Genomic DNA, 23,613 nt, shown 5'->3' with positions numbered 1-23,613 from the left:
GCTATGTCTGTATTAGTTGTGTGGGGGAGTAGTAACTCCCGCCCTGGCTTTGTCTGCCTTGCTATACAGCAGGCTCATCTCAGCTGAGCTATGCCTTGAAATATCACACATCACAGTATCATGTTGCTAGCTGAAAAATCAGAATCCACCATCCATTCCTCCTGCTCCTTTTCATACCACATTCTCAGTGTGGACCTCTTACCTTCTGTCAGTCCAGTAAAGCCAAAGTTCATCATTCAAAAAAATCGGAACCTCTGCCTGCGTATGTACACACGATGCATTTTTATTTATGTGCATTTTTTACCAAAATATATACTACCCAGCTAAGAAATAATAAACCCCACACTGTGGCCAAGTACATTGGAAAACGACCAACTCAAATTTTATGTAAACAACCCACGTGGCAAAAACACAGACTCTGATATTTACTACAATCAATTTATATTTTATAGAAAATGTTATACATTATACACATTTTGTTCAAACATTGTTGTGGTTCTTCACATATTTGTAACAGTATATACAGTACATGGGAAGCAATGACTTGTTTGATGTAAGTCACCTGTCGGATCGCTGTAGTATTTGGAGATAAATGCCACTGAATGCACTTGTCTAGAGGTAATGTGAAGGAATATGTACATGCACGTCATTATAAAATAACAAACAGGCAAGCCAAAGGAACATGCCTGGACACCAAGTCCAACAGCAGCATCAATTATTGCAGGGGTGCTCAACTCCAGTCCTCAAGAGCTCCCAACAGGTCAGGTTTTCAGGATATCCCTGCTTCAGCACAGGTGGCTCAATCAACTGGCTCAGTCTGTGCTGAAGCAGGGTTATCCTGAAAACCTGACCTATTGGGGGGGTCGTGAGCACCCCTGTATTATTGTGGAAGTGAAGAGATCATGTTCCACTGGACATGCAGAAACACGGTACCTAGATGTATGCAGGGATTAATAGAAAGGCACATGTAGAGAGGTGGAAGAATAAATTGGATATCCAAGGGGTGGGTCTGCTGCTTGCACTGTTAAATTGCGTAGAAGCACCGGATGCGCTTGTATGCTGTAGCGTTCTTCATCATCATTTGTGGCGTACAACAGCTCCCACGACAGATTTGCCCACTGACCTCGCACTGCTTCAGCATTCAACTTCCCAACCTGCACCAATTGCTCCTGAAGGGTGAGGACTCTTCCGGTGTAAACTCCCTGAGCAAGAGAAAGAAACATCGTTATTATCTTTGGTTTATCACCAACGTGCTGTACTTAACATTCTTATCAGCGTTTATATCAAATATAAACATATTTATCAGCGGCTCGAATACCTTCAAAGCAACGAGTATGTGATTTCTGTACCGAGTTAGAGAAGGGCAGGTGTATACAGTATCTACCTTTTTATCAGATTACAACAGATACATGTTTCTGCTATTTCAAAAGGGGTAAAAACTTTGTTCCACCTACTCTCCAATATAAACCAGGGGGTGGGACGCTTGGGAAGATGTTCTCCTGATTACCACTGGAAGTACCAGTTTTTGACAAACGGATTTGTGTATAGAAAAAAGGTGGATGGCACGTAGAAAGGAAGTAAATGTATCGAATGTTGCCATAAATTCATTGTTGACCTGTTCATTTTGTCAGTGGAACAAATATAAAGCAAATTGGTCCAGCGAGAGTCCATGTATCTTTAAAAATAAAATGTTTTACTATATGCAGACTTTGATTACCTACTTTTGAAAACTAATTACCTAAGCTGCCGATCGATTTGTTCTCCCATGATCGATCAGCAAAGATCCAGCTTCCCAGGGCTCACTAAATGGCCGCCTTTCAGTTTCAACTCAATCCTTTAGTCAGTGTGACTCAGTAATATAAGAATACATTGTAGCTGCTAAGGTAACATTATCTAAAGTTACAGTTTGCAGCTCAAACTGCTGGGAACATTGGCAACAACTTATCACAAACAGGAAACCATTACAAATATCTTACACTGCTGGGGGGGGGGGGGGGGGCTAAAGCCTGCTGTAAAAGTCAAAGGATGCTCAGTATATTAAAACTCATTAAAAATGGCATTAGGACTGGCATTTTAAAATAAAAGAAGGTAGTAAATATTATCCAATACTACAGAACTGATAAAAAAAGCACATGTAGGATATTGCTTCGATATAATAATATATATATATTTATATATATATATATATATATATTCCTCCCAAGTCAAACCGCGCTATTTTTACTTATCGCCTCAGTTGGTGGTGTTACTTTCTGGGCATTTAAACGGTTTTCCAATAGGAAGGCGCAACATCTCCCTGGTGACGTGGGGACAGTTTCCTATTGACTCACGAAATTTGGCGCCCATTTGAGTTCATTTAAAGAGGAGAAAAACACTGACAAGAATCTCAAGAACCTAGGGGTCCCCAGAGAGCAAAGAATACATAGCGAGGTGCAGGTGCGGCCGGACCCCCGGTTCCAATTCGATAAATACACAGGCAGGAAGGATTGCTGTTTTCCAAATGAGTACAGAGCATCTGTCATTGTGACATTGTGACAGTTTGCCATGAGGTTTCGAAACAAGTGATATAAATCCGGTCATACTTCTGTACACAAACTTTGCCCTACAGTTTATCATTTAGTAACGTATTTTCTAAGCGTGCCAAGTTACTCTGCTGGTAAGCAAATTAGACACTGCGGCTCTAAACATTTTATTGTGCTTATCCAATGCAATAACCATATTCTCAACGAGTTAGTTCTGCAGCTTGTCTAAGTGTCTGTTTTTATCTGTTTCTCAAGACACAGTAAAGCTAAGGCCCCAGAGTTCACTGCTGCACGCGCGCCTGGCGTCCTGGCTGCGCGTGCACAGTTAAAGCAGCGTTGTGCGGTCTGTAGGGAGCGAGTGGGGGTTGTGGCCATGACGGGGCATATCTGCCTTTCCATTGGCTGCCCGCTCAGCACGTGACCGCGGCACGGGAAGACAACATTCTTATCTTCCCTGCCAGCGTACGCGTCACAGCACTTTGCGCGCCCACACACATGGCCACTGGGACCTACTGCATAGAGGGCTGTGCTGTGTGGCGCGCCACAGCAGCCACTGGGTACCTGGCCTAAGGCAGGGGTGCTGAACTCAAGTCCTCAATTCCTCTTCCTCCCCCCAACCGGTCAGGTTTTCAGGATATCCCGGCTTCAGCACAGATGGCTCAGTCTTCAAATGACCACCTGTGCTGAAGCTGGGATATCCTGAAAACCTGGCCTGTTTAGGGGGGCTTGAGGACTGCAGTTGAACATCCCTGCAGTAAGGTAATGGTGGGTAAACATAAAAGGGACAAACTCTCCCCTGTGTAATGTACAAGCGTATGCAAGGAGCTCATGAGTGCAGCTGCATGTCCACCAGTCACCCCCCAACCTGCTTCTTTTACCCCACGCAAGGGACATCCCGCTGCTTTCCCTGGGAACAGATACATCAGTTAAAATGTGCTACTTTTTAAAATACTTACCTTTTCAAAATTGGAAACATGCTCCCAAATACACAAGGAAACAAAAATATAAAAAAAGAATTCTGGAAAGGAGACTTCGTTTTGCCCTTCTGGCTGTTGAACAATACACTATTTAGACGTAAGTGTTTCAATAGCAGCGGTTAGCTTTCTTACCATGTTTGGATCATGACCTAGGGAAAACAGGTATGGTTTCTCTTGCAAAACTGCTTGTTGCCAGTCAGCATCTGATACCAGCCCGATATACCAGTCATTATCATACTCTTCTAGATAGTTGAGAAGCTCTTTGAAATCTTCCAATGGGCCCAAACTTGCTTTATCAACCATCAGCTTAAATGTATACCTATCAAATACAAATGTTCCTTGTGAAATACATGTTCCAATTACTGTTAAAACTGGAGGCACAATGTCTTACGTGATAAAAAGTCCATGAACAGATGTTCTGTTGGACAGTCATAAAGGACTACCCACACGTCACGCTTTTGTAAACCGAAAGTAATGTACGTTGGACCAGTTTCTACAACAAATTTATAATACAAAGTCCCTGCTAAGTAGAAGCACCAACCAACTTGGGTTCCTGTTCCTTCACCATGTGCAGGCTTAGTCACAAAATGAATTACATCACGTTGGTGAAAATATTACACTACTTATACATATGTAATAAGATTGTACTGGATCAGGGGTGATCAACTCTAGTTCAAGGGCTACCGACAGGTCAGGTTTTAAGGTATCCCTGCTGCAGTTGGTGGCCCTTGAAGACTAGCATTGGCCACTCCAGTACTAGATAAATGAAATACAGTGCTAAGTAAAAGAATGAGCGACAAGAATTATTTTTTTTACATTGCGAACTAATGTCCATATTCTAGTCTACTTCTTTCTATATTATACACACAAACAAATATAGCTTAACATCATGTTGCTAGCCTTTCCAGTAGTAAAGTCATTAAGAATGGTAATTGCTGTAATTTTATACAAGAAAATATACCTGAATGCTTTCAGTGCAAGTTGAAATAACTCTGGTTTCCCAGTTAGCCAGTCCAAAGAAACAGACCAAGGGATGCCCCCTAAATATGTTCTAAATAACCAAGCAGAAGTAGGCGTTGTGTTTTCCATGCCAAAGAAAGCAAAATAGATGGACGTCAACCCTCGAATATACAGATCTCTTAACGATTTTTCCTTGATTACTTCACCAAGTAGAGTAGGCGGCTTTTCGTTCAAGTGATGGAAATCTAGCTGACCCAAAACAAACTCATACCAGTCTAATGGAAATATCTGCTTCATTTCATTCATTTTCAAATTCGCTAATGAAACCAATATCCAGTCTTCAGGGATGCCGAGAAACTTTGAGTACGAGCAGCTAAATTCTGCCAGATTAAAATGTTCAAGATGAGCGGGTTTTCCTTTGTCAGCAGCAGGAAGACCAAATCCAACCAGAGAATACAGTTTATCAACAGATACATCTTGCACTACATAAGTATCTGCCTTTTGTGTTTGAACACATCCTGGGATAGGCAAAGCATCATCTGCTAAAGTCCCAATTCTTTTCACTCCAGGTTTCTTTGCGTGGGGAAGAATCTCAAATATGTCTTCATCCGACCATTCGTCAAACTCTTCTTCATTAGAACTTTCTGCATCTTTTACAATACCAGTCGTTCGTACGGTACGTGTTCCTTCTCTTTGATAGTGCGTTTCAGGCGGCACAATTTTGTTATCTTCATTTTCCTCGGTGTCTGCGGCTTTGTGTACTTTTGACTTTTTGTAGCAATAATGTATCAGCACCCACAAAAGTACTTTGATGAAATCGTCTTTGAATTGTTTCAAGTTCTCATGGGAATCGATTATCCCAGACAGCACATTTCTGGCATCCGAGTACACTCTGACTGGTACAACAGTGCACGGCGTCAGGATGTTTCCAAAATGGTGATTAAGAGAAAACGTTCCTGTATTTTCCGCTTGTTCAAAGGCCATTTCAAATACTTCGTCTACTCTCCGGGCTTCGGCTGTGTGGCAAGAAGTCTCCTGCAGCTCTAACCCCTGTTCAATAAAAGGATTTAGAATGAGTTAATTTGTTTCTTATTTCATTATGGTGTAGTATCTGTATAACTCAAAAGCACAATACTGGGTACAGAATTACTCAAGGTATGTTTGGGGGGGGGAAACATTTTTGCATTTACTCTGAATTATTTGTTAGAGCAAAACATGCACTTTATATATATAAAAAAAATAAATTAAATAGCCCCTTGAAGAGAAAACATCACACAACTTACTACAGCTCATTCCCGAGGAGGACTACAGAATATTCTTTTACAGCCTTATAGGAACAGTATGGTGGAACCGCCTCATATTTTGCCAGGAAACCCCCAAAAATGTCAAGTTTCCTTTACACGGACTATGAATTTACCTTAATGTTAACGCAGCAGTAGGTGTATCCCCGTTCCAGAACCAGCAGCCATATTAATCTATCTTGAAAGCGGCAAAGAAAGTGAGATCCAGGTGTAACCAGACCTGCAAGATAACAGAACGTAAGTATCTCGGGAAGCAGGGGGTCCCCGGAGCGGAAATTAATGGGGTTCAGCTCCTTCCCAACTGTAAAAAACCCATGCAAAATAAACATGGTGCTCTACCGTATAAAGGCAGTCCTCGTTTTACAACGAATGGCTTATCCAACGCTGTGCAATGCATCCTATGTTCATTTTTACAACGCCAAAACGGCTTATCCAATGCTATTACGACGCTTTGCAACATTGTTTGTGTGTATGTGTGTGTATATATATACACACACACATACACAACGTTGCAAAGCGTCGCAAGAGCGTATATATATTATATTATACTATATAATATATTATTTATTATGTTATATTATATATATATATATATATATATATAATACAGTATATACTATATAATGTATGTGTGTGCTGCGTATCTTATTGCCTGCATAAAATATTTGGTGTATTTTAGTGTTAAAAATGCCTTCAGGAACGGAACCTTTCATTTAAACGGTGTTCCTATGGGAAAGTGTGTTTCGCTTTACAACGTTTCGCTATCCAACGCCATTTTGAGTAACGCATTGTGTCGGATAACCGAGGACTGCCTGTACTGCTGTTTTAACACCACAAAAAGTCACGATTTGGCCTACACGACTGCCTGAAATAATCATAGGAAAGGTGGCCTTCTCCAGTTTGGTTGTTAAACCAAAGACAAGAAACTAGAACAGAAAACACGCTTTCACCTCATCTTAAAAACGATCAAAGCAGGAGAAGCCAACTCCAGTCGTCAGGGGCCACTGATTGAGCCACCAGTGCTGAAGCAGGGATATCTTGAAAACCTGACCTGTTAGTGGCTCTTGACAACCAGAGTTGGTCACCCCTGGTCTAAAGTATAAACCGACCTACAATTATAAATAATAAATAAATCTGGTTATGGACCACCCTGTGCAGGAACTGGTATACTCCAACTTTACAGTTCTCTTCAAATGAATAAGCAATACTAGAGAGGTTTTATGGGACACTACATATATAGCAATTGCTTATTAATAATGTTCGTACAAATGTAGTGAGACTTCTTGTCTCCAGCACCGGGGGAGGGGGCAAACTGCGTGACCGCAACCGTGGCAGCCCACGTACAAAGAGAATTATCACTGTGGGGGGTCCGATACAGAAGCATGCCCTCCCCCCCCCCCCCCCCCCCGCAGCGTGTCCGCGGCAAACAGTGTGCGGAGCTGCGGTAACGGAGACCGGAAGTCTTGCTACATTGGCATGTAAAGCTGTGTTTCTCAGCCGGTGTCCCGCGGCTCCCTGGGGAGGGTGAAAGAGGTGCTGCTCCCAGGGCAGGGAGAAAGCGGGGCAGTTGGTAGGTGGCTGGGCCGATTGGCTCACTGCTGAGTAATGCAGATTATCAGGGAAATGTCTGACTTTGTTCCACTTATTATAATTCCCTGTACGGCTTGTGTGTCTCTTTTTGTAAAGCGCCAAGTATACTGTGGGAGCTATACAAAGATCCATTCATATGCCTGGCGAGTGGGGCCAAGCAAATACGTGGGGGTAGGAGAGGTGAGGATTGGTGTGTCTGCCTCGTGGCTTCTGTGACTGTGTCTGCCTCGTGGCTTCTGTGACTGTGTCGGCCTCGTGGCTTTTGTGACTGTCTGCCTCGTGGCTTCTGTGACTGTCTGCCTCGTGGCTTCTGTGACTGTGTCTGCCGCGTGGCTTCTGTGACTGTGTCTGCCTCGTGGCTTCTGTGACTGTCTGCCTCGTGGCTTCTGTGACATTCTTGTGTTATACTGAATTAAAGATATTTTCATCTTGTTTTTTGCTCCTATGATGTAGCCGTGTGTGTAACTGATACTGCCATTCCTAACATACATGACTTGTAACATGAGCACAGTACTGTATTTCGGTCTGATTGTAATACTCCATGCATGTGCTGTGGCAACACACCATGGTAACAGAAGTAAACGGCTAGAGAGAAAATACGTATTACATAAGAGGAGCGCATCTACGCTGAACTAGATTACACATGGGGGTTTCCAAACTTATTATGGTTGTAAACACTTTACACATATTTAAAAAAAAAAAACACACATTCTGACCTACCTGGTAGCATTAAACTAATTTGACTAGTGTGTTGGATAAGCTTTTATAATACACAATATATACACCCAATGTTTAACCCATGTGCACACTCAATTGTTGACCCACATGTGCTAAGGATATGTGTACAGATTATTTCTAGGTAGATATATAAAGAAATCAGACCATACAATTACTGCCGGTCGCCAGTTATCTTATCCCGCACTTTTTGAGCTAGTTTTTATAGGGTGATACATGAGCTTTGAAAACCATATTTAATTTGTATTCGAAATATTGCAAAACTCTGGTGTTTCGTAACTAACGGACTTCTTGTTGCTATGCATGTATCCAGTTACACACGCATGATTAGATGGGCTTTTAAATATTACATTCTTCATGACTGCAGACATAGTACGTGCCAAAAGGGCCCGCAGTGAATATACCCCAGGGGTGGCCAACTCCAGTCCTACCAAGAGGTCAGGTTTTAAGGATATCGCTGCTTCAGCACAGGTGGTTCAATCATTGGCTCAGTCAGCCACCTGTGCTGAAGCAGGGATATCCTTAAAAACTAACCTGTTAGCGGCCCTGCAGGACTGGGATTTCCCACCCCTGATATACCCCATCACATCATCACACCTACCTAGGCTACCAGAAGCAAATGCAGATTGCAGGGCAGTAGCAAAACTTGGGACCATCTGTTGGTAATACACCGTGTCCGTGCAAACGCAGGCTGTAACTCCCACTGCTCCCGGCCAACTTCGGATAGGTCTGGGAAACCCTACCAGGAAGACGGGAAGAGTGAAGAGAGCAAGTAAAGGCGAAGAGAGGACCGCCGAGAGGGTGACCAAGGTCAGCACCAGAGGGAAGAAGAGAACGTTCAACGTAATTAGAGTGGTGGTGGATTTCCGTCGCTGCTTCTTCTCCGTCCAGGACGTCAGGAGAACAGATACAGCAAACTGCAGCTTCGAGACCAGCTGATATAGCCGATCCCGAATTATAGCAACCTGTGGATAGTGACAAAGACAACACATTGCTAAAATGTAATGTCAATTCAAGATGTATTTCTAATTAGCTCGTTCCCTAGTTTTAGTTTTTTTTTTTTAAGACATTTTCCTCCAATTCTATTTTTGAATTTGCAGAAATTTTGCTGAACCCTAAAAAAAATAAGTTTTATAAATAAAATGAACTTTTGATATTTTTGTACACTAGTGTCTTTCAATTCCAAGGACATTTAGAACAAATAGTTCAGCAACCGTTATACATGTTTATCTGTATATCTGTTTTGAAATAGTTAACAAGATGGATTTGAAAAGTGTGAAATATCGGATGAGATTTATGATACAAATTAAATGGGCTGGTGACAGCCTGCATCACTGTGGGTTTGCTTATAAAAGTGAAATATATACAGGAATGCCATATTTATTCGAACAGTAACGATTTCTGTGTTACATAAAATTATTTAACTAGACTGTAATAATCTGCCCTTCTTATTGAATTTCTGAATGTTTTATGTTGGGTTATCTATCTTCATGGCAAACATTTTTCATTGGACAACAATGATCAGCTAATACAAGACAAGCAGAAAATATTCTATTTCAATAAACTTGGAAGGTACAGTACTTAAATCAATTAGTTAAGTGCCGTTTGGTTAAAACTAAAATGATGCCCATGTATATTGAGAAGGTGATGGCAGATACAGTAGATATCTTTATGAAAAGATTATACATCTTTTTAGAAAGGAAAGGTATACAGGGATATACCAAAATAAAGAAAGAAAGAAAGGATCGGATTCCCGTTAGTCAGGAAGGAATTATTTTCCCCCTTATGAGACATCATTGGATAATGTTTAACTGGGTTTTTCGTTTGCCTTCCTCTGGATCAATATATTGTCATTATAATTATAGGATAAGTATCTGTCGTCTTAAAGAAGCAATCTTAGCGGGTGATTTTTTTAAACATAGGATTGAAGCAGGGGATCTCCGGAGCTAACCCCATTAATTTCAGCTCCGGTGACCCCCTGCTTCCAGAGGTACTTACCTCCGAAGAGGGTGCCGGGATCGCTCTGCTTTTCAAAACTTCCACGCCCTGCGGGCCAATAGGAAGCCGTGACATCATCCGGTGCGGCTTTCTATTGGCCCACGTGACGCTGGAGCTTTATAAAGCAGAGCGATCCCGGCACCCCCTACGGAGGCAGGTATCTCTGGAAGCAAGGGGGTCCCCAGACCTGAAATTAATGGGGTTTAGCTCCGGAGGCCCCCTGCTTCAATTAGTTGCAAAAAAAAATAACTATCGCCAGCTTGGATTGTGCCTTTAATCTAACATAGGTTGAACTTGGACATACAGCATGTCTTTTTTTCAACCTACTACGTACTGTATGTAACTACTATATGCACAAAGGGGCAGATTTAGCCAGCGCCGGTATGTGTTAGCGCACCTGATCCAGCATTATCCCATATTCAACTCAATGGGAGTTAAAGCCTGTTTGGGAGCACCAGCCAAAACCCGCACTTGATGAATTTTCCCCCAAATTCTAAAATTAATTGTTCCTGTGTCAATGAGGGTGTTTTTATGGGAGAACGATTAGGGAGGATGAGGCCCCCCCAAACCAATTTTCTGCCCCACTCCCAAGTCCTCTACCATCTTTGATAACGGATAGAAACAGCAGGCCCATGCACATTGTGATGCTTGGGTATGAAGTTGCTGTGAGGTTGGAGCTATGGGCGTTTATGTGCCACTCACAGCAATACCCACAATATTTTGAAGGCAAAAATAATAATACTGTTTTTTCTTACATAACGCTGGCAATGTATGCAGTGCTGTACGCAGAGATTTTCAGGCACAATAAGTCGCGGCCTCACAGAGCATACCATCTCATTTTAGTGCCTCACGCACAGGGTGAGAATTACTTGCCCAAGGTTACAAGGTAAGGTGAAATTGAGATTACAAATGGGTTTCTCCTGCTTCAAATACAGTGACCATCACTGAGCCACTACTTCAGGCCAAAATAGTAGCATGTTTTTATTTCAATATTTTTTTATTATTTTACTTAAATAAATTAACTTCTTACATGTACAATTTTGATAAATGAACAATATTTATACATCTATCTTAGTAAAAACAATTATCTTCATAATTTTTCTTTACTATTTTCTGTATGTTGCATATCAATATATAAATCTCTTTTAATTTCAAATTATTTTTATTTTTTAACATAAAAAAGATAAAGAAAAAGGATAGATAAAGATGGGGCCAGAGAGGAAAGGAATGGGAAGGGGAGGGAATGCTTAAGGGCTAAAAGGTAAAAGAGACAAGGGATAACAAGTATCATGTTTTAAAGGACCAGGTAGTGTGTGCGTGTGTATGCGTGTGCGTGTGCGTCCGTGTGCGTGCGTATCATTAAATATATAGCAACTGTAAATATTACTGTATGTTCATTTGCATGTCTTAGACAGGTCTGCAACCCTGTCTTTCCCCATTGTCACCCAGCATACAGCGCTTCCACTGCAGCAAGGGATTCTGGGAAATTACATGCAAATGAGCACTCAGTGCCACCTTTTGTCTCAAGCTCGTATTACACAAGCCAATCCTCAAGCCAATGCATGCTGTTTTAAACACAGCTTTTAGACAGAGGCTGGGATTAAATATATATATATATATATATATATATATATATTTTTTTTTTTCTTTTTATTTAAAAGTTACCAGTAGAAGACGAATCCCTGTATCCAGCCTTATGTTCCACCACAAGTTTGTGTTAAACACCAATAGCTGTATTATAGACACAGTCACCATCTCAAACAGTGCGTTCTCTGTATTCTGCCAGACCTATTGAATAAACAGAAGATTATGGTAAATACCGCAAACATGATCACATTATTGATACAATGCCTGTGAGATGGGACATTATTTTTAGAAATATACATACTTGGATGAAATCTCTGCTTCATCAACAGGACAGAAATGAATACTTAAATCTACAATTCCATTTCTTAAAATCCTAACTGAATGTAGCCGCTAACCTGCCACTTTCTCAGAACCTTCATTCACTTGCGTCAACATGCATTTTGTGAAGTGGTTCAATGGAATAATGGAATGCCCGATTATGGGCAAACCCTAAAAAATGTTTAACATTTTAATTGTGCCAAATGAGTAGTCTAGATATGCATGCGCCTTTCACGGAGAAAGTTACTCCACGCATACTGTATTTTCCATTTATTACTTTTTTCTCTTTAAAGAGGCAATCCAAGCAACACTTTAAACCAAAAATATATATATAATTAAAAACATTTTTTTAATATGCCGCCTTTGATTACCTTTATTGAAAACGAATTACCTAAGCTGCCGATCTAATCCTTTTTTTTAAAGTGCCGCCGGGATTGCCTCTTTAAACCTGGACTTTCATGCAGCTCTGGTTTTTACGGCAGCATACATGTTATTGCATTTGCAAGAACACCAGCGCTGACAGTTCCAAGGAGCCAGTGATCGGTGATCGTAGGGTTGTGAATCAGGCACAGGGTACAGCGCGGCCATGTGAAGCAAGCAAACACAGGATTTGTACATTTTTCCCACTGCAAACTTTCTTGTGACCTTCTTCTACCGGTTTTGCACTTGCTCCCCAAATTCTTCTCTGTGTGGGTACACTGAAGATTTTAGTAACATTCATTCAAATGAAGCTGATCTCTTCACTAGCATGGGCTGCGCTTATAGTGCCTTGCGACGGCGACGCGATGTCGCTCCAAATCAAATACATTGATTCTGTCGCAAGCGCTTATAGTAAGCGCGACGGCGACAAAGCAACGTCGCAACCAAAAAATTTTAAAGCCGGGAAAAATTTGATTTTTTTAGAGACAGTCGCCACATGTGACTGTCTCAAAACCAATCAAATTGCGCGGCCCGCACTGGCCTTGTTGCCAGTGACATCGCTAAAAATCAAATTACAACTTTCGCCAGTGGCGATGGGTGACGTCATCGGTCGCGTCGCCAGCACTATAAGCGCAGCCTTAGGCTGCGTCCAGGCTGAGAGCTTGCTCGCACGCTAACAATTAAATGGTTGGGCCCATGCTGCGCACGCACGTGAGCGTGTAGAGGCGCGATGCTTGGCGAGACAAATATTTTTGTGTTTTTCACGCTTGCCCTGGTCATGTGCACGGTTCAGCCAATGAGGACGACCCCCCCTATGCGCGCAAGTAACTGGCCAGGAATCGCCCGATCAGCATGATGTCAAGGTGCTCGAGCACCAGCGCGCTTGCTTCTACCCTGGACGAGGCCTTAGAGCACAGGTTCTCAACTCCAGTCCAGACGACCCCCCAACTGGTGAGGTTTTAAGGCTATCCCAGCTTCAGCACTGGTGGCTCAATCAGTGGCTCAGTCTTTAATTGAGCCACTGCTTGAGCCACCTCTGGTGAAGCAGGGACTGATTGAGTCACCTGTGCTGAAGCAGCGACATACTGAAAACCCGACCTGTTGGTGGGGTCTTCAGGACTGGAGTTGAGATCCCGTGTCTTAGAGCAGGGGTGCGCAAACTTCTTCAGCTGCGCTCCCCTGCCTGGCAGCCACAGCGTTCACGCCCCCTGTCCGGTCATGTGACATCACGTCACGTGACCCCACCGCATCATTTGACGCACGTTGCCATGGCGACCCATCGCTGAAGACCCGGAGGAGAGCAGGTAAGGGAGTTACAGAGGCCTCACCCAGCATTTAATTTAAATGCTGTGGGGAAGAACGCAGGGCCTCTGTAACCGCCGCGCCCCCCCCTAGAAATTCTCGCGCCCCCCAGTCTTAGAGCATACTGAATAGTGGTCTTTGACTTAACAGTGTTAGGCGGAATTAAATCTGCCTGGTGGTTGCATCCACCCATTGTGCAACTAACTAATGCAGGGGTGCGCTGAACCGATCCCCGCGCTGACAGAGGCCCCTCGCTCTTCCCCACAACATTTATATGGATTGCCAGGGGGAGAGTGCGGGGGGCTCTGCAAGTGCCTCTTACCTTCTCCTCCTGCATCTTCTGATAGTGACGATGCGTTGCCATGACTACGCAGCGACACATGATGCCGCAGGAGATACCAGAGAACATGGGGGTATAACAAGTTTGCGCACCTGTGGGTTAACCAATGGTGCCGTATGACTACACTAGAAGCATTCACATCATTCAGTACGTTCAATTAATAAATGTATGTATGTCTTTATTTATTAAGTGCCATTAATGTACATAGCGCGTCACAGCAGTAATACACGTGACATAATAATATAAATAACAAATAACACATAATGGGTACAAGCACTTTAGACATAAAAGTAACATTTAGGAAAAGGAGTCCCTGCCCCGAAGAGCTTACAATCTAAAATGCAATCTTTTTATAAGGAGCGGCTGTTCTTCTGATCATCTACCTTGCTTCTAAAATGCAATCCTGTTCACTTTTCACAATAAAGTTTGAAACAATTCACCGGTACCAACATGAACCGAGAAACCCTTTCAAGGGCCTTTACAGTGTTCATAAAGTTCGGATTTGGAGAAAATGGTGCTCACACACAAGTGTATACTCTCAGCATGATGTCTCATACATATATTGTATAAGCATTGATGAAGACACTGGAACTGCCCATGAAAATTTAGAAGTCCATAAATGTATAGGGGGGGATAAGGAACCTAGTGGTGTCCACTTGACAACCACAACCAATGGCCCTTGTATATTAACCCCCACTAAGTAGAATAATCACCAATAATAAGGCTAGGTAAGTATATGAGGGTTATTGCCCATTACCTGCCCATAAAGGTGTCCAGTGTTCTAGGGCGTGCAATCCTCCACAGTAGAAGCAGCAATGGGTGTGTAGAACGTAGGAGCACAGCAAAAAAGTGTTTCCAGCAGGAAAAAGATAAGTTGAGGGCAACTCCAAGTTAAAATAAAAAGGCTTTATTAAAGTCAGGTCACAATGGAAAAGGTAGGTGAAAGAAACGCACCAACGCATTTCATCCCGAGGCAATGCCGCGGGTCCATGATGTCACTCGAGGTGCCAGATTGCTCTGGCAGGCTGGAAAGAGGGCTTGGACACGTAATCATGGCCGGTTTTGGCGCGAACAGGTACCTTATAAATGTTAAAGCATTTTTTAAGTATTGACACCTTGATAAAGTCCTACGGGATGAAACACTTTGGTGCGTTTCTTTCACCTACCTTTTCCATTGTGAGCTGATTTAATAAAGCCTTTTTATTTTAACTTGGAGTTGCCCTCAACTTATCTTTTTCCTGCTGGAAACACTTTTTTTGCTGTGCTCCTACGTTGTACACTCCCATTCATAAATTTCGGATTTACATTGTCCAGTCAATTCATATTTGTAACTCTTTCTTTGTGAAAACAAACAAAAATTGGAAGTTGAAACCCGCGCAGCATCACAATGTGTGCCTCCCATGAAACGCAAACGACAAACTATATACGTTACCATTCTATAGGCTCTTGTGAATCCGATGCACACGGATACAGAATGAAGGTTATTCAGCGAGGAATCTAGCGACAGATATGCAACCATAGCAAATGGAGATACTAAAAAAAAAAAAAAAAAATTACTTGTTTTTTTCAGAGTGTATAATTGCAAATACATTTAATTGCTACAGTTTTGAATGTTTAAAAAATATATATCAGTATTAAATATTTAAGGCAGCAATCCATATTGCATTTTTCTTTTTGTTACAATGTTTGACGCGGGTCTCCTGGGGCAGACACAGCTGGAATCTATAGGTGAAAGATATATTCACCTCCTACTTACCAGCATTTTAATGTTTAACTTCCACTGTATAACTGCTATGGACATTAAGCTCCCAGTGAATTGATAAGCAACTTTACCACTGTGCCGGACGCCTGGTTTTCCTGTCTACCAAAAATAATTGTATATAACAAACTGACTGTAATGTTTTGCGGTGCCCCCTTAAGTGGAGGCGTGTTTTTACGTCATAAATAAATTATGACGATTATGTAATCCGGGGTTGGCCAACGCCAGTCCTCAAGGGCCACCAACAGGTTGTTTTCAGGATATCCCTGCTTCAGCACAGGTGACTCAATCAGTGGCTTGGTCTTTGACTGAGCTACTGATTGAGCCAGCTGTGCTGAAGTAGATGTAGCCAAGTGCCCCTGGCTATAGCCTTCCACTGGCCTCAACACTAGTATAAGTCCTGATAGGAACAGGCAGTGTTGGGGTTAAACTCCTGCGCAGGGCCTAGCCTGCAGTTGCAGCCTGGATGGGTACGATGTTGCCTTATCCAGGGGCAGGCCTAAACCGGCAGTTGGAGTGTCATACCTGGGGAGGGTACTGACTGGGTCGCATGTATATGGTGGGATGCCTGTCAGTACCTAGATCTGCCCTGTTATGGGGCGGGGTTACAAGCTTTTCCCCCCGGGTATAAAAGCTGGCACTCCACCAAATTGAGTGTGCTATGATTAAGCTGTGTGATATGGAGTGATACACTTTTCCCTGCAAGAGGGTAAAGGAGATTAGGAGGGACTCTTGGGGCCTCAAGCCCCTGGGGTCTGCTCCAGGGAATGGAGATGATGCCATGCTGCCTGTACAATAAAGATGCCGTTTTACCAGCCATAATGTGTGGTGATTGTGAAGGAGAATTGCCTGTGGGGACCAGGATCCTCATGGGATGGAGACGCTGCACCATGAGAAGGAGAAAGCCTGCCCTGTTGCTGCTCCTATACAACAACCGCGGAGAAACTCAGACCTCCTGTACCAAGCAGGGGAGCTATAGCACCAGGGAATCACCCATGTAGTGGCCAGATCTTCCGTAGCAGGAGGGAGGGGGAACAGGTGCTACACAGGGATATACTTAAAACCTGACCTGTTGGTGACCCTTGAGGACTAGAGTTGGCCACTCCTGATATAGTTGTTCAACTTAAGAGGATTGCTGCTTCAATAGGTATGCTAGGTAGGTTATTTATTTGTGTAGCATCTACTTCATACTCTATTTCTTCTGTAATTCAAATTAAATTACAGGTCAGAAAATAACACATTTAGGCTGCAAGGCCCGGTGATTGTGAAGAGTAGCGGATCTTGCATCTACCCTGCGGTACGTGCATAGATTGGTTTTCAAGCTTTTTTTTGTCGTTGCAAAGGATGACGTTATCCTTTACACGTCACCAGCACGGATATGGGTTGCGTTGCTTGCCTAAGTCAATATCAGTGCAGCGTCCACTACAGCAGTTACTAGTTTCCTGGTGCGTACATATCAGAATCAAACTAAAAAGGAGTTCATCCGTTTCATTCCAGGCACATTTCAGCTTCTGTTGCTCTCAATGTCACGACACTGTCGCCAATGGAAACAAAATGTACATTTTCTTACCTAAAGTGAGTAAAACTCTTCTGGCAACAGCAGCTTTTTGTAGCCTGCCTTGTTTCTTCAGAAAGACATTTAAGATCCGAATGTCCTTCTGGTAAAAGGGATTCCTTATAATCCCCAATAGGTAAGCACCTTGAATTTCTTTGAGAAGCCATAAAAAAACTAGAAGTACGATCAAAAAATAACTAATTATAGCCTGGGGACTTGTTATGGAGAAGGTAGAAAAACAAAAATGATGCAACAGGCTCGCTTCTAGAAGAACTAGGATTAGAAGGATGCAATAAAAAAGGGTCTCCTTCCAGCCAACTTGCCATCGGAAAGAACCGTATAAATTACTTGACTTCGTGAAGGAGAAGTGTCTGTTCAAACGGTGCAGAAAGGCCAGACCAATCTCTGTTAAATTAAGACTGAGGATCAATCCAAATCCCGTTATGAACAATACCAAACCAATAGTATTTGGGATGAAATATGATGATATTGTTGTCCCCGTAGATATGACAAACATGAGTAACAACCTGCAGAAGAAAATAAAAAGAAATTGCATTAAAGCTGCAGACCAAGAAATATCCTACATGTATTTTTTTTTTTAAATAAATCAGTTCTGTAGTATGAGAAAATACTTGTAGCATTTTTTTTTAAAACAACCCTGAATTACATTTTTAATGTAGTATAATGTAACAAGCCTTTTTTGTATCTGTAGCAACCATTTACAAAGTCACATACCCTTCCTCTTCTGAAACAGACTCTGGACCACCCTTTTTTGAGCCCTGCCCTCTCTCTTGCAGTGCACCAATTGTATCTAGTGACTGCCTGGTCACATGAGCTTCTCCACAGACCTTTGTCATTACTATGCATATGCATGCCACGGACTGCAGAATACTCCTCTGCTGCCATTTAGTGAACAACCGAGCCAAATCTTTGCCGATCGATCACAGGAGAAGGGATCGATCTGCAATTTAGCTAATTACTTATCATTGTGTGGATTGTATTGATGCACATATTAAAGGGAAAATAAAATGGACAAAAAAATTGCAGCTTTAAGAAAACAAATCTAGCATGTGCCCATGTGCTGTTTAAATGCATACACTGCTAGTAAAAATTAAATAATAAAGTATGTTGTACCTTATATTGCTAGACATAGGTGAGCCGCCCAAGACAAACTCAAGTGTTTGCTCCATTCCCCAAAGAACGAGGGCATCCAATGGCGGCAGAATTCCCATCGCCCAAAGAAACGGCAGAAACAGAAACAGAACATGCAAGACTTGGTTTGCCCATTCTAAGGCCGGCACGTTCACCGTAAACCTACGCGGAAAAGGAAATACAAAATATTTAAACAAGATATGACTTGCAAAGGTAAATTAATAAGTGACTTCTAGGTAAGGGGGTGGGGGGTTGAAGCTTAAGCCATAATAACTCCATTGGCATCGCCTATTGGTAGTCAAGGTCAGGCTAGCAGACATTGGTAGACTGCTGCTTCTAGGTTTGCAGTTTTTAGCAGATGAGGCTTGGGGCCTTATTCTATTAAATGCAATAGCGACAATACTAGCCCTATGGACTTCACTTTGTAGAATAGGATCCTTATGGGCTTATTCTATATCTGCCAAGCTGGCATATTGGGCCATTTTCAGTTGAAATTCCCCATTGACATCATAGGAGAATTTCATACAAAAACAACCCAATCAGCTGTGTCGGCGGATAGAAAAGATGTCTCTAAAGATTGCCAGGTTTCAGGAGACAATGTATTATGCCGTCAACCACTTCCTTAAAATCTAAGTTCTTCTATCACTTGAAAAAACACAAACTGGTACCTAAATATTTAAAAAAAAAAAAAACTTGCATGGTCAAAGAAAGTGAAATAATCAGCACAATAAGAACGATAAGAACGATAATTAGCACCCTGTAAAGTTTACCTGTGTGCAAGATCAACTGCAATAAAAGCAAAGATATAGGTAGGTCTCAGAAGAGCTGTAATTTCATATGTGTCCTGTGCGTGGAAGGTCGCAGTCTCTGTCGCGGAGTTGACAATTAATGAGTATTCACCTATGCATATGGTTACCCAGCCAAACACAAAGATCATAACTGTTCCTCCTATATTGCTGTAAAGCAAATTTATTCGGTATGGTAACAAATAGCATGTCCCCAGCCCACACATCACCCCAGCTAGAATGGAATGAAATACAGTGTTGGCTATGAACTTCTTGCCTGGGATAATGAATTTCACAGTTTCCGAGCCTAGACAGCCAGCAAAGTCATATTCGTCTTCATCCGTCAGGGCGTTTTGATTTTGCAGCCTTTGGACAGTTGAGGTTTTTTGTCTTGCATAGCGGTTTAAAAGTTGGATGACAATTGCTGCAATGAGCATCAATCCTCCTGAGAGAGCTGCTGTGTAATAGTCGTTCAGTATTTGCAGCTCGCACAACACTGTACCGACACCCCCTAAAACCCATGGTGTCAGGAAAAGGATGATCTGATTGACATAGATGTAAGGTGGGACGCTATATCCCAATTTGAACCGAGGACCGCCAAAAACAGTCTGTGGAAAGCGTTTCCAAAAGAACTCCTGTTTATAATCATTTAGCAAAGGAACATCTGGACCCATTCTTATTATTCAGAAATCCGGATATGGGCTCATTTTCCGTGAAGTGGAAGAGTACCTAAACAAGAAAAGGATACGTACATTAGAGCAGCACTGAACTTTGTAGCAAAAACAGATTTATTAGGAATATCACTTAAATGGTAAATGAGAATGTAAATAATTATCCATTTCGCAATTGTAACATTACAGAGGATAAGTCTATATCAGGAGTGGCCAACTCCAGTCCTCAAAGGCCACCAACAGGTCAGGTTTTCAGGATATCCCTGCTTCAGCACAGGTGGCTCAATCAGTGGCTCAGTCTTTGACTGAGCCACTTGTGCTGAAGCAGGGATATCCTTAAAACCTGAGCTGTTGGTGGCCCTTGAGGACTGGAGTTGGCCACCCCTAGTCTATATCATCCATGTAACGATGCAAGACTATTTACAATAAAACATTTAAAAAAGCCCAAAGGCAACTCAGTATGAAGTGTTTTACAGTAAGAAATCACAATAGTTACTAATTGAAATTATGAATGTTATTTATGTGCAATATTATTTATTTATAATTTATTATAATGTTATTTATTGTACGAACATATTATGCAGAACAGCACAATGTGAAAGACAAAGACAGTCATGTACATAGTGAATGTACTGGTAGGAACAGACCCAATGGGTAAGGAAATCCCCAGCCAGAGGAACATAACATCTAGTGGGAAATGAAAGAGAAATATAAACACAAGAATGAAGGTATGGTTAGGCTCATTATTACCAGCCAAAGGAAAGGATTTTCCTCTCTGTTTTGCATCACAAGTTTTGGATTTTCTGTCAAAAGAAGTAGGATTAACATCAGTAAACAAGTCTTTTCTTGGTGCAAAAGGCATTTAAATCCCTTCCTAAAAACAAAAAATACTGAAACAAAAAAGGACTACATTTTCATTACACACAGCAATTCAACTTGGCAACATGTTTATTTTATGTTGTAATATGACAGAAGACATCGTACGTTCACTTTGGGAGAAAGCATACCTTTAGTTTATGCATATTCATCTAGGTGCAGTTAATAAGAACCATTATTTTCCATGATAACGTTGCAGGGCTGTACATGGTTAAAAGTTTTTAACCAAAGGTTTTCACTTCTGTCTGCATGGGCAATTTGTGCCTCTGTGTTTCCAAAAGTTTTATATCTGCCCACCTACAGTTCCCATAGTTATTGTAAACTCAACACATAGCAACCCCAAACACTGACACCCAACACCAGCCACTCAGGTGACGGGCCTAGGAGTCAGGAGGTGCCTATAATAGATGCATTTAAAGCAGCATCGCGGCGTGGGGTTATTTGTTTAACCTGGACCGGCACTCATTGGCGGCCCCCCGACATCTGGGGACACCACAATTCCAGAGATTTTTTGTAATTTTCATGTACCCATTTGTCCACACAAAACAATACAAATATGGTGGCGGACTACAGATATGGCAGTCGGGGACACCTATAGAAAGCCACAGTTCCATCTCCAGAGTACGTTGCAGCTTTTCTATTGGCCGTCAGAATGAGCGCCTGATCTCGGCAGCCATTTTGTTTCCCCAAATTGCTCGGAGGACCCACAGTCAGGTTCAGATTTAAAAAAACAAAAAACAATATATTATATTTATACCCGGCTTTAAAACCTTGAGTGTCTGCAATAGCAATGCACCAACAACAATATAGTCCTTTTATACCCTTTAATCTAAATAGTAAGAAATCTTATTTTGCAACTACAAATAACACATCACATACAACAGTAGAAATATGTAGCTATGGGCTCAAATAGTACTTAATAAAGACAATAGTGATGCAGCCATTCCCCAACTGTGATTAGAACCAAATTGCTGTAATAAATCACAATACTGTGTTTTTTTTCCACAAGAGGCTCCAACAGAAAAGAGTGGGTTTTCTCCCCAAAACAGGAGCCTTGATTTAGGAGTATTTCTAAATCACATTATTGATCAGGTTAACGAAAGAGAGAAAATAAAGTGAAAGATGACAGATAATTCTACAGTACTTTTAAACAGGGTCCAGGGGCAGTTACCCCCAAGACCCCAGCCTTTCCATATATTGGGGGGCACCTTATCCCTTTCACTGCCGGGATGGGGGGTGGTGGGGGGGCTTTTGGGGAAAGAAGAGGACACAAGCATCCAGCAGCGAAAGTGTTAAGGGTGGCCCACTGTTCATCAACACAAAAAGTAATTAATTAACCCCTTCAGTGCTGGTCAGTGAAAATATAGCCGGCCCTATTTATGCCAACCTATTGCGCAGGCGCACTATATGTGTTTGTGGCAAGCTGCACAGATTGGGAAATTTGCATAGGAATGGCTAGGGGTGGGGTGGGAGAATCTCCATCCAGCACCAGTGGAGGTAAATGGTAAGTCTACGCTGGCACTGAGCGCGCTCATGCTTGGAGAGCGCTCCAAGCATGAGTGCCGGGTGTCCTGCATGTACACGCGCGCTGGGGGCATTGCGGATAGTTGAGCGCGCTGAAAAGTATAATTTTTTTGTTTACCTAAGCGCCGAGCGTATGTGCACGCGCACAGCGTGAGTGGGGACATACATGTATCTATATACGTAACTGTCGCAAGTGCCGCCCGCTCAGCGCAAGCGGGGACGCAGCCTTATAGTGCCGGCGATGCGACGGTGACGTCAGGCTACGGTCGCTGGAAAAATCAAATTGAGATGACTTCCAGCGATCGTGACCAAGCCGGCGCGTCGCGTTTACTATAAGCGCACGCGACGGCAGCAATGCATTTGTTTTGATGCGACGTCGCGTCGCTGTCACTATAAGCGCGGCCTAATACAGTGTGACCTATTTATGGGGTGCTCAGCTCCAGTCCCCGCCCCTCTTCCTCCGCCTCCAAACAGGTCAGGTTTTCAGGATATCCCAGCTTCAGCACAGGTGGCTCAATCTGTCCCTGATTCAGCACAGGTGGCTCAATCAGTAGCTCAGTTTTCGATTGAGCCACATGTGCTGAAGCAGGGGTGTCCTCAAAATCTGACCTGTTGGGGGGGGGGGGTGTCTGGAGCTGAGCCCCCCTGACCTATTCGTACAGTGCAACAATGTTGCAGGCTCCTGCTTGTGATGCAGCCCCAGGGTCAGTGCTATGGGGAACATGTGGGTGAGTGATGGGGACCTCGCAAGGACCCTCCCCCATATGTGCCCCCCCCCCAGGTGCTGGTTACCATGGCGACACCCCCTCCCCCAGGCCTCTGACTACCCTCCACTCACCGCGTCACACCCGCCCCTCCCTTTGGCGGGCCTCGGTGCTCATCAGGCGGGTGCCAGCCCCGGTGTACCGAACACAGACTCCATTTGCCTCCCTCTCTCCCCCCCTTACTCCCTCACCCCCCTTCCCCCCCAATTCGGAAAACAGAGAGCGGAGGGAAGGGTGGCGCGCTCGCGGGGGCACGCATGGACCGTCGCGCGCGCGCGTTCTGTAGTCCCCGAGGCCCGGTAGCGCGCGCTGCTGCTGCTGCTGCTGCTGTCCCCCCAGCACGTGCAGCTCACTGTATTTCCACAGCCACGCGGGAGGGTGGGGTGTGTGTCTACTAATGCAGAATATACAATGATATTCATGGCTTTTAATTCCATTTTTTTCCCCTGTGGTAAAATTGGCTGTTTTTCTAAAAAT

The 23,613-nt window shown here is 43.0% G+C and overlaps 1 protein-coding gene across 4 annotated transcripts; it reads right to left on the bottom strand.

Moving 5' to 3' along the window:
* Positions 1-424: 424 nt before the first annotated feature.
* On the bottom strand, positions 425-23,348 carry PCNX4 (pecanex 4). 4 transcript variants are annotated; one of them, XM_075614815.1, is made up of 12 exons: positions 23,211-23,348; positions 20,723-20,775; positions 19,287-20,030; positions 18,499-18,678; positions 17,380-17,891; positions 15,483-15,583; positions 11,749-11,871; positions 8,687-9,050; positions 5,877-5,980; positions 4,461-5,509; positions 3,632-3,818; positions 425-1,202 (listed from the first exon to the last, which is right to left on the bottom strand). In XM_075614815.1, exons 3-12 carry the CDS (start codon positions 19,973-19,975, stop codon positions 951-953), a joined length of 3,561 nt encoding a protein of 1,186 aa, XP_075470930.1. In that variant the 5' UTR covers positions 19,976-20,030; positions 20,723-20,775; positions 23,211-23,348; the 3' UTR covers positions 425-950. The 4 variants fall into 4 exon arrangements, with proteins under 4 accessions (XP_075470930.1, XP_075470931.1, XP_075470932.1 ...); XM_075614816.1 differs by lacking the exon at positions 23,211-23,348 and adding an exon at positions 20,980-22,365; XM_075614817.1 differs by lacking the exon at positions 20,723-20,775 and having other exon boundaries at positions 23,211-23,322.
* Between the last annotated feature and the right edge of the window lie 265 nt (positions 23,349-23,613).

Source organism: Ascaphus truei, chromosome 9, assembly GCF_040206685.1.
Source record: "Ascaphus truei isolate aAscTru1 chromosome 9, aAscTru1.hap1, whole genome shotgun sequence".
Lineage (NCBI taxonomy): Eukaryota > Metazoa > Chordata > Amphibia > Anura > Ascaphidae > Ascaphus > Ascaphus truei.
This window is presented reverse-complemented; position numbering and strand designations above follow the sequence as displayed.

Coding starts and splice junctions, on each gene's coding strand:
- PCNX4 (XM_075614815.1), bottom strand. CDS start 19,975: ATGGGTCCAGATGTTCCTTTGCTAAATGATTATAAACAGGAGTTCTTT. Junction 9,051..11,748: donor CAGGGATTCGTCTTCTACTG/GTAACTTTTAAA, acceptor CACTATCCACAG/GTTGCTATAATTCGGGATCG. Junction 1,203..3,631: donor TAGGTCATGATCCAAACATG/GTAAGAAAGCTA, acceptor TCTCTTGCTCAG/GGAGTTTACACCGGAAGAGT.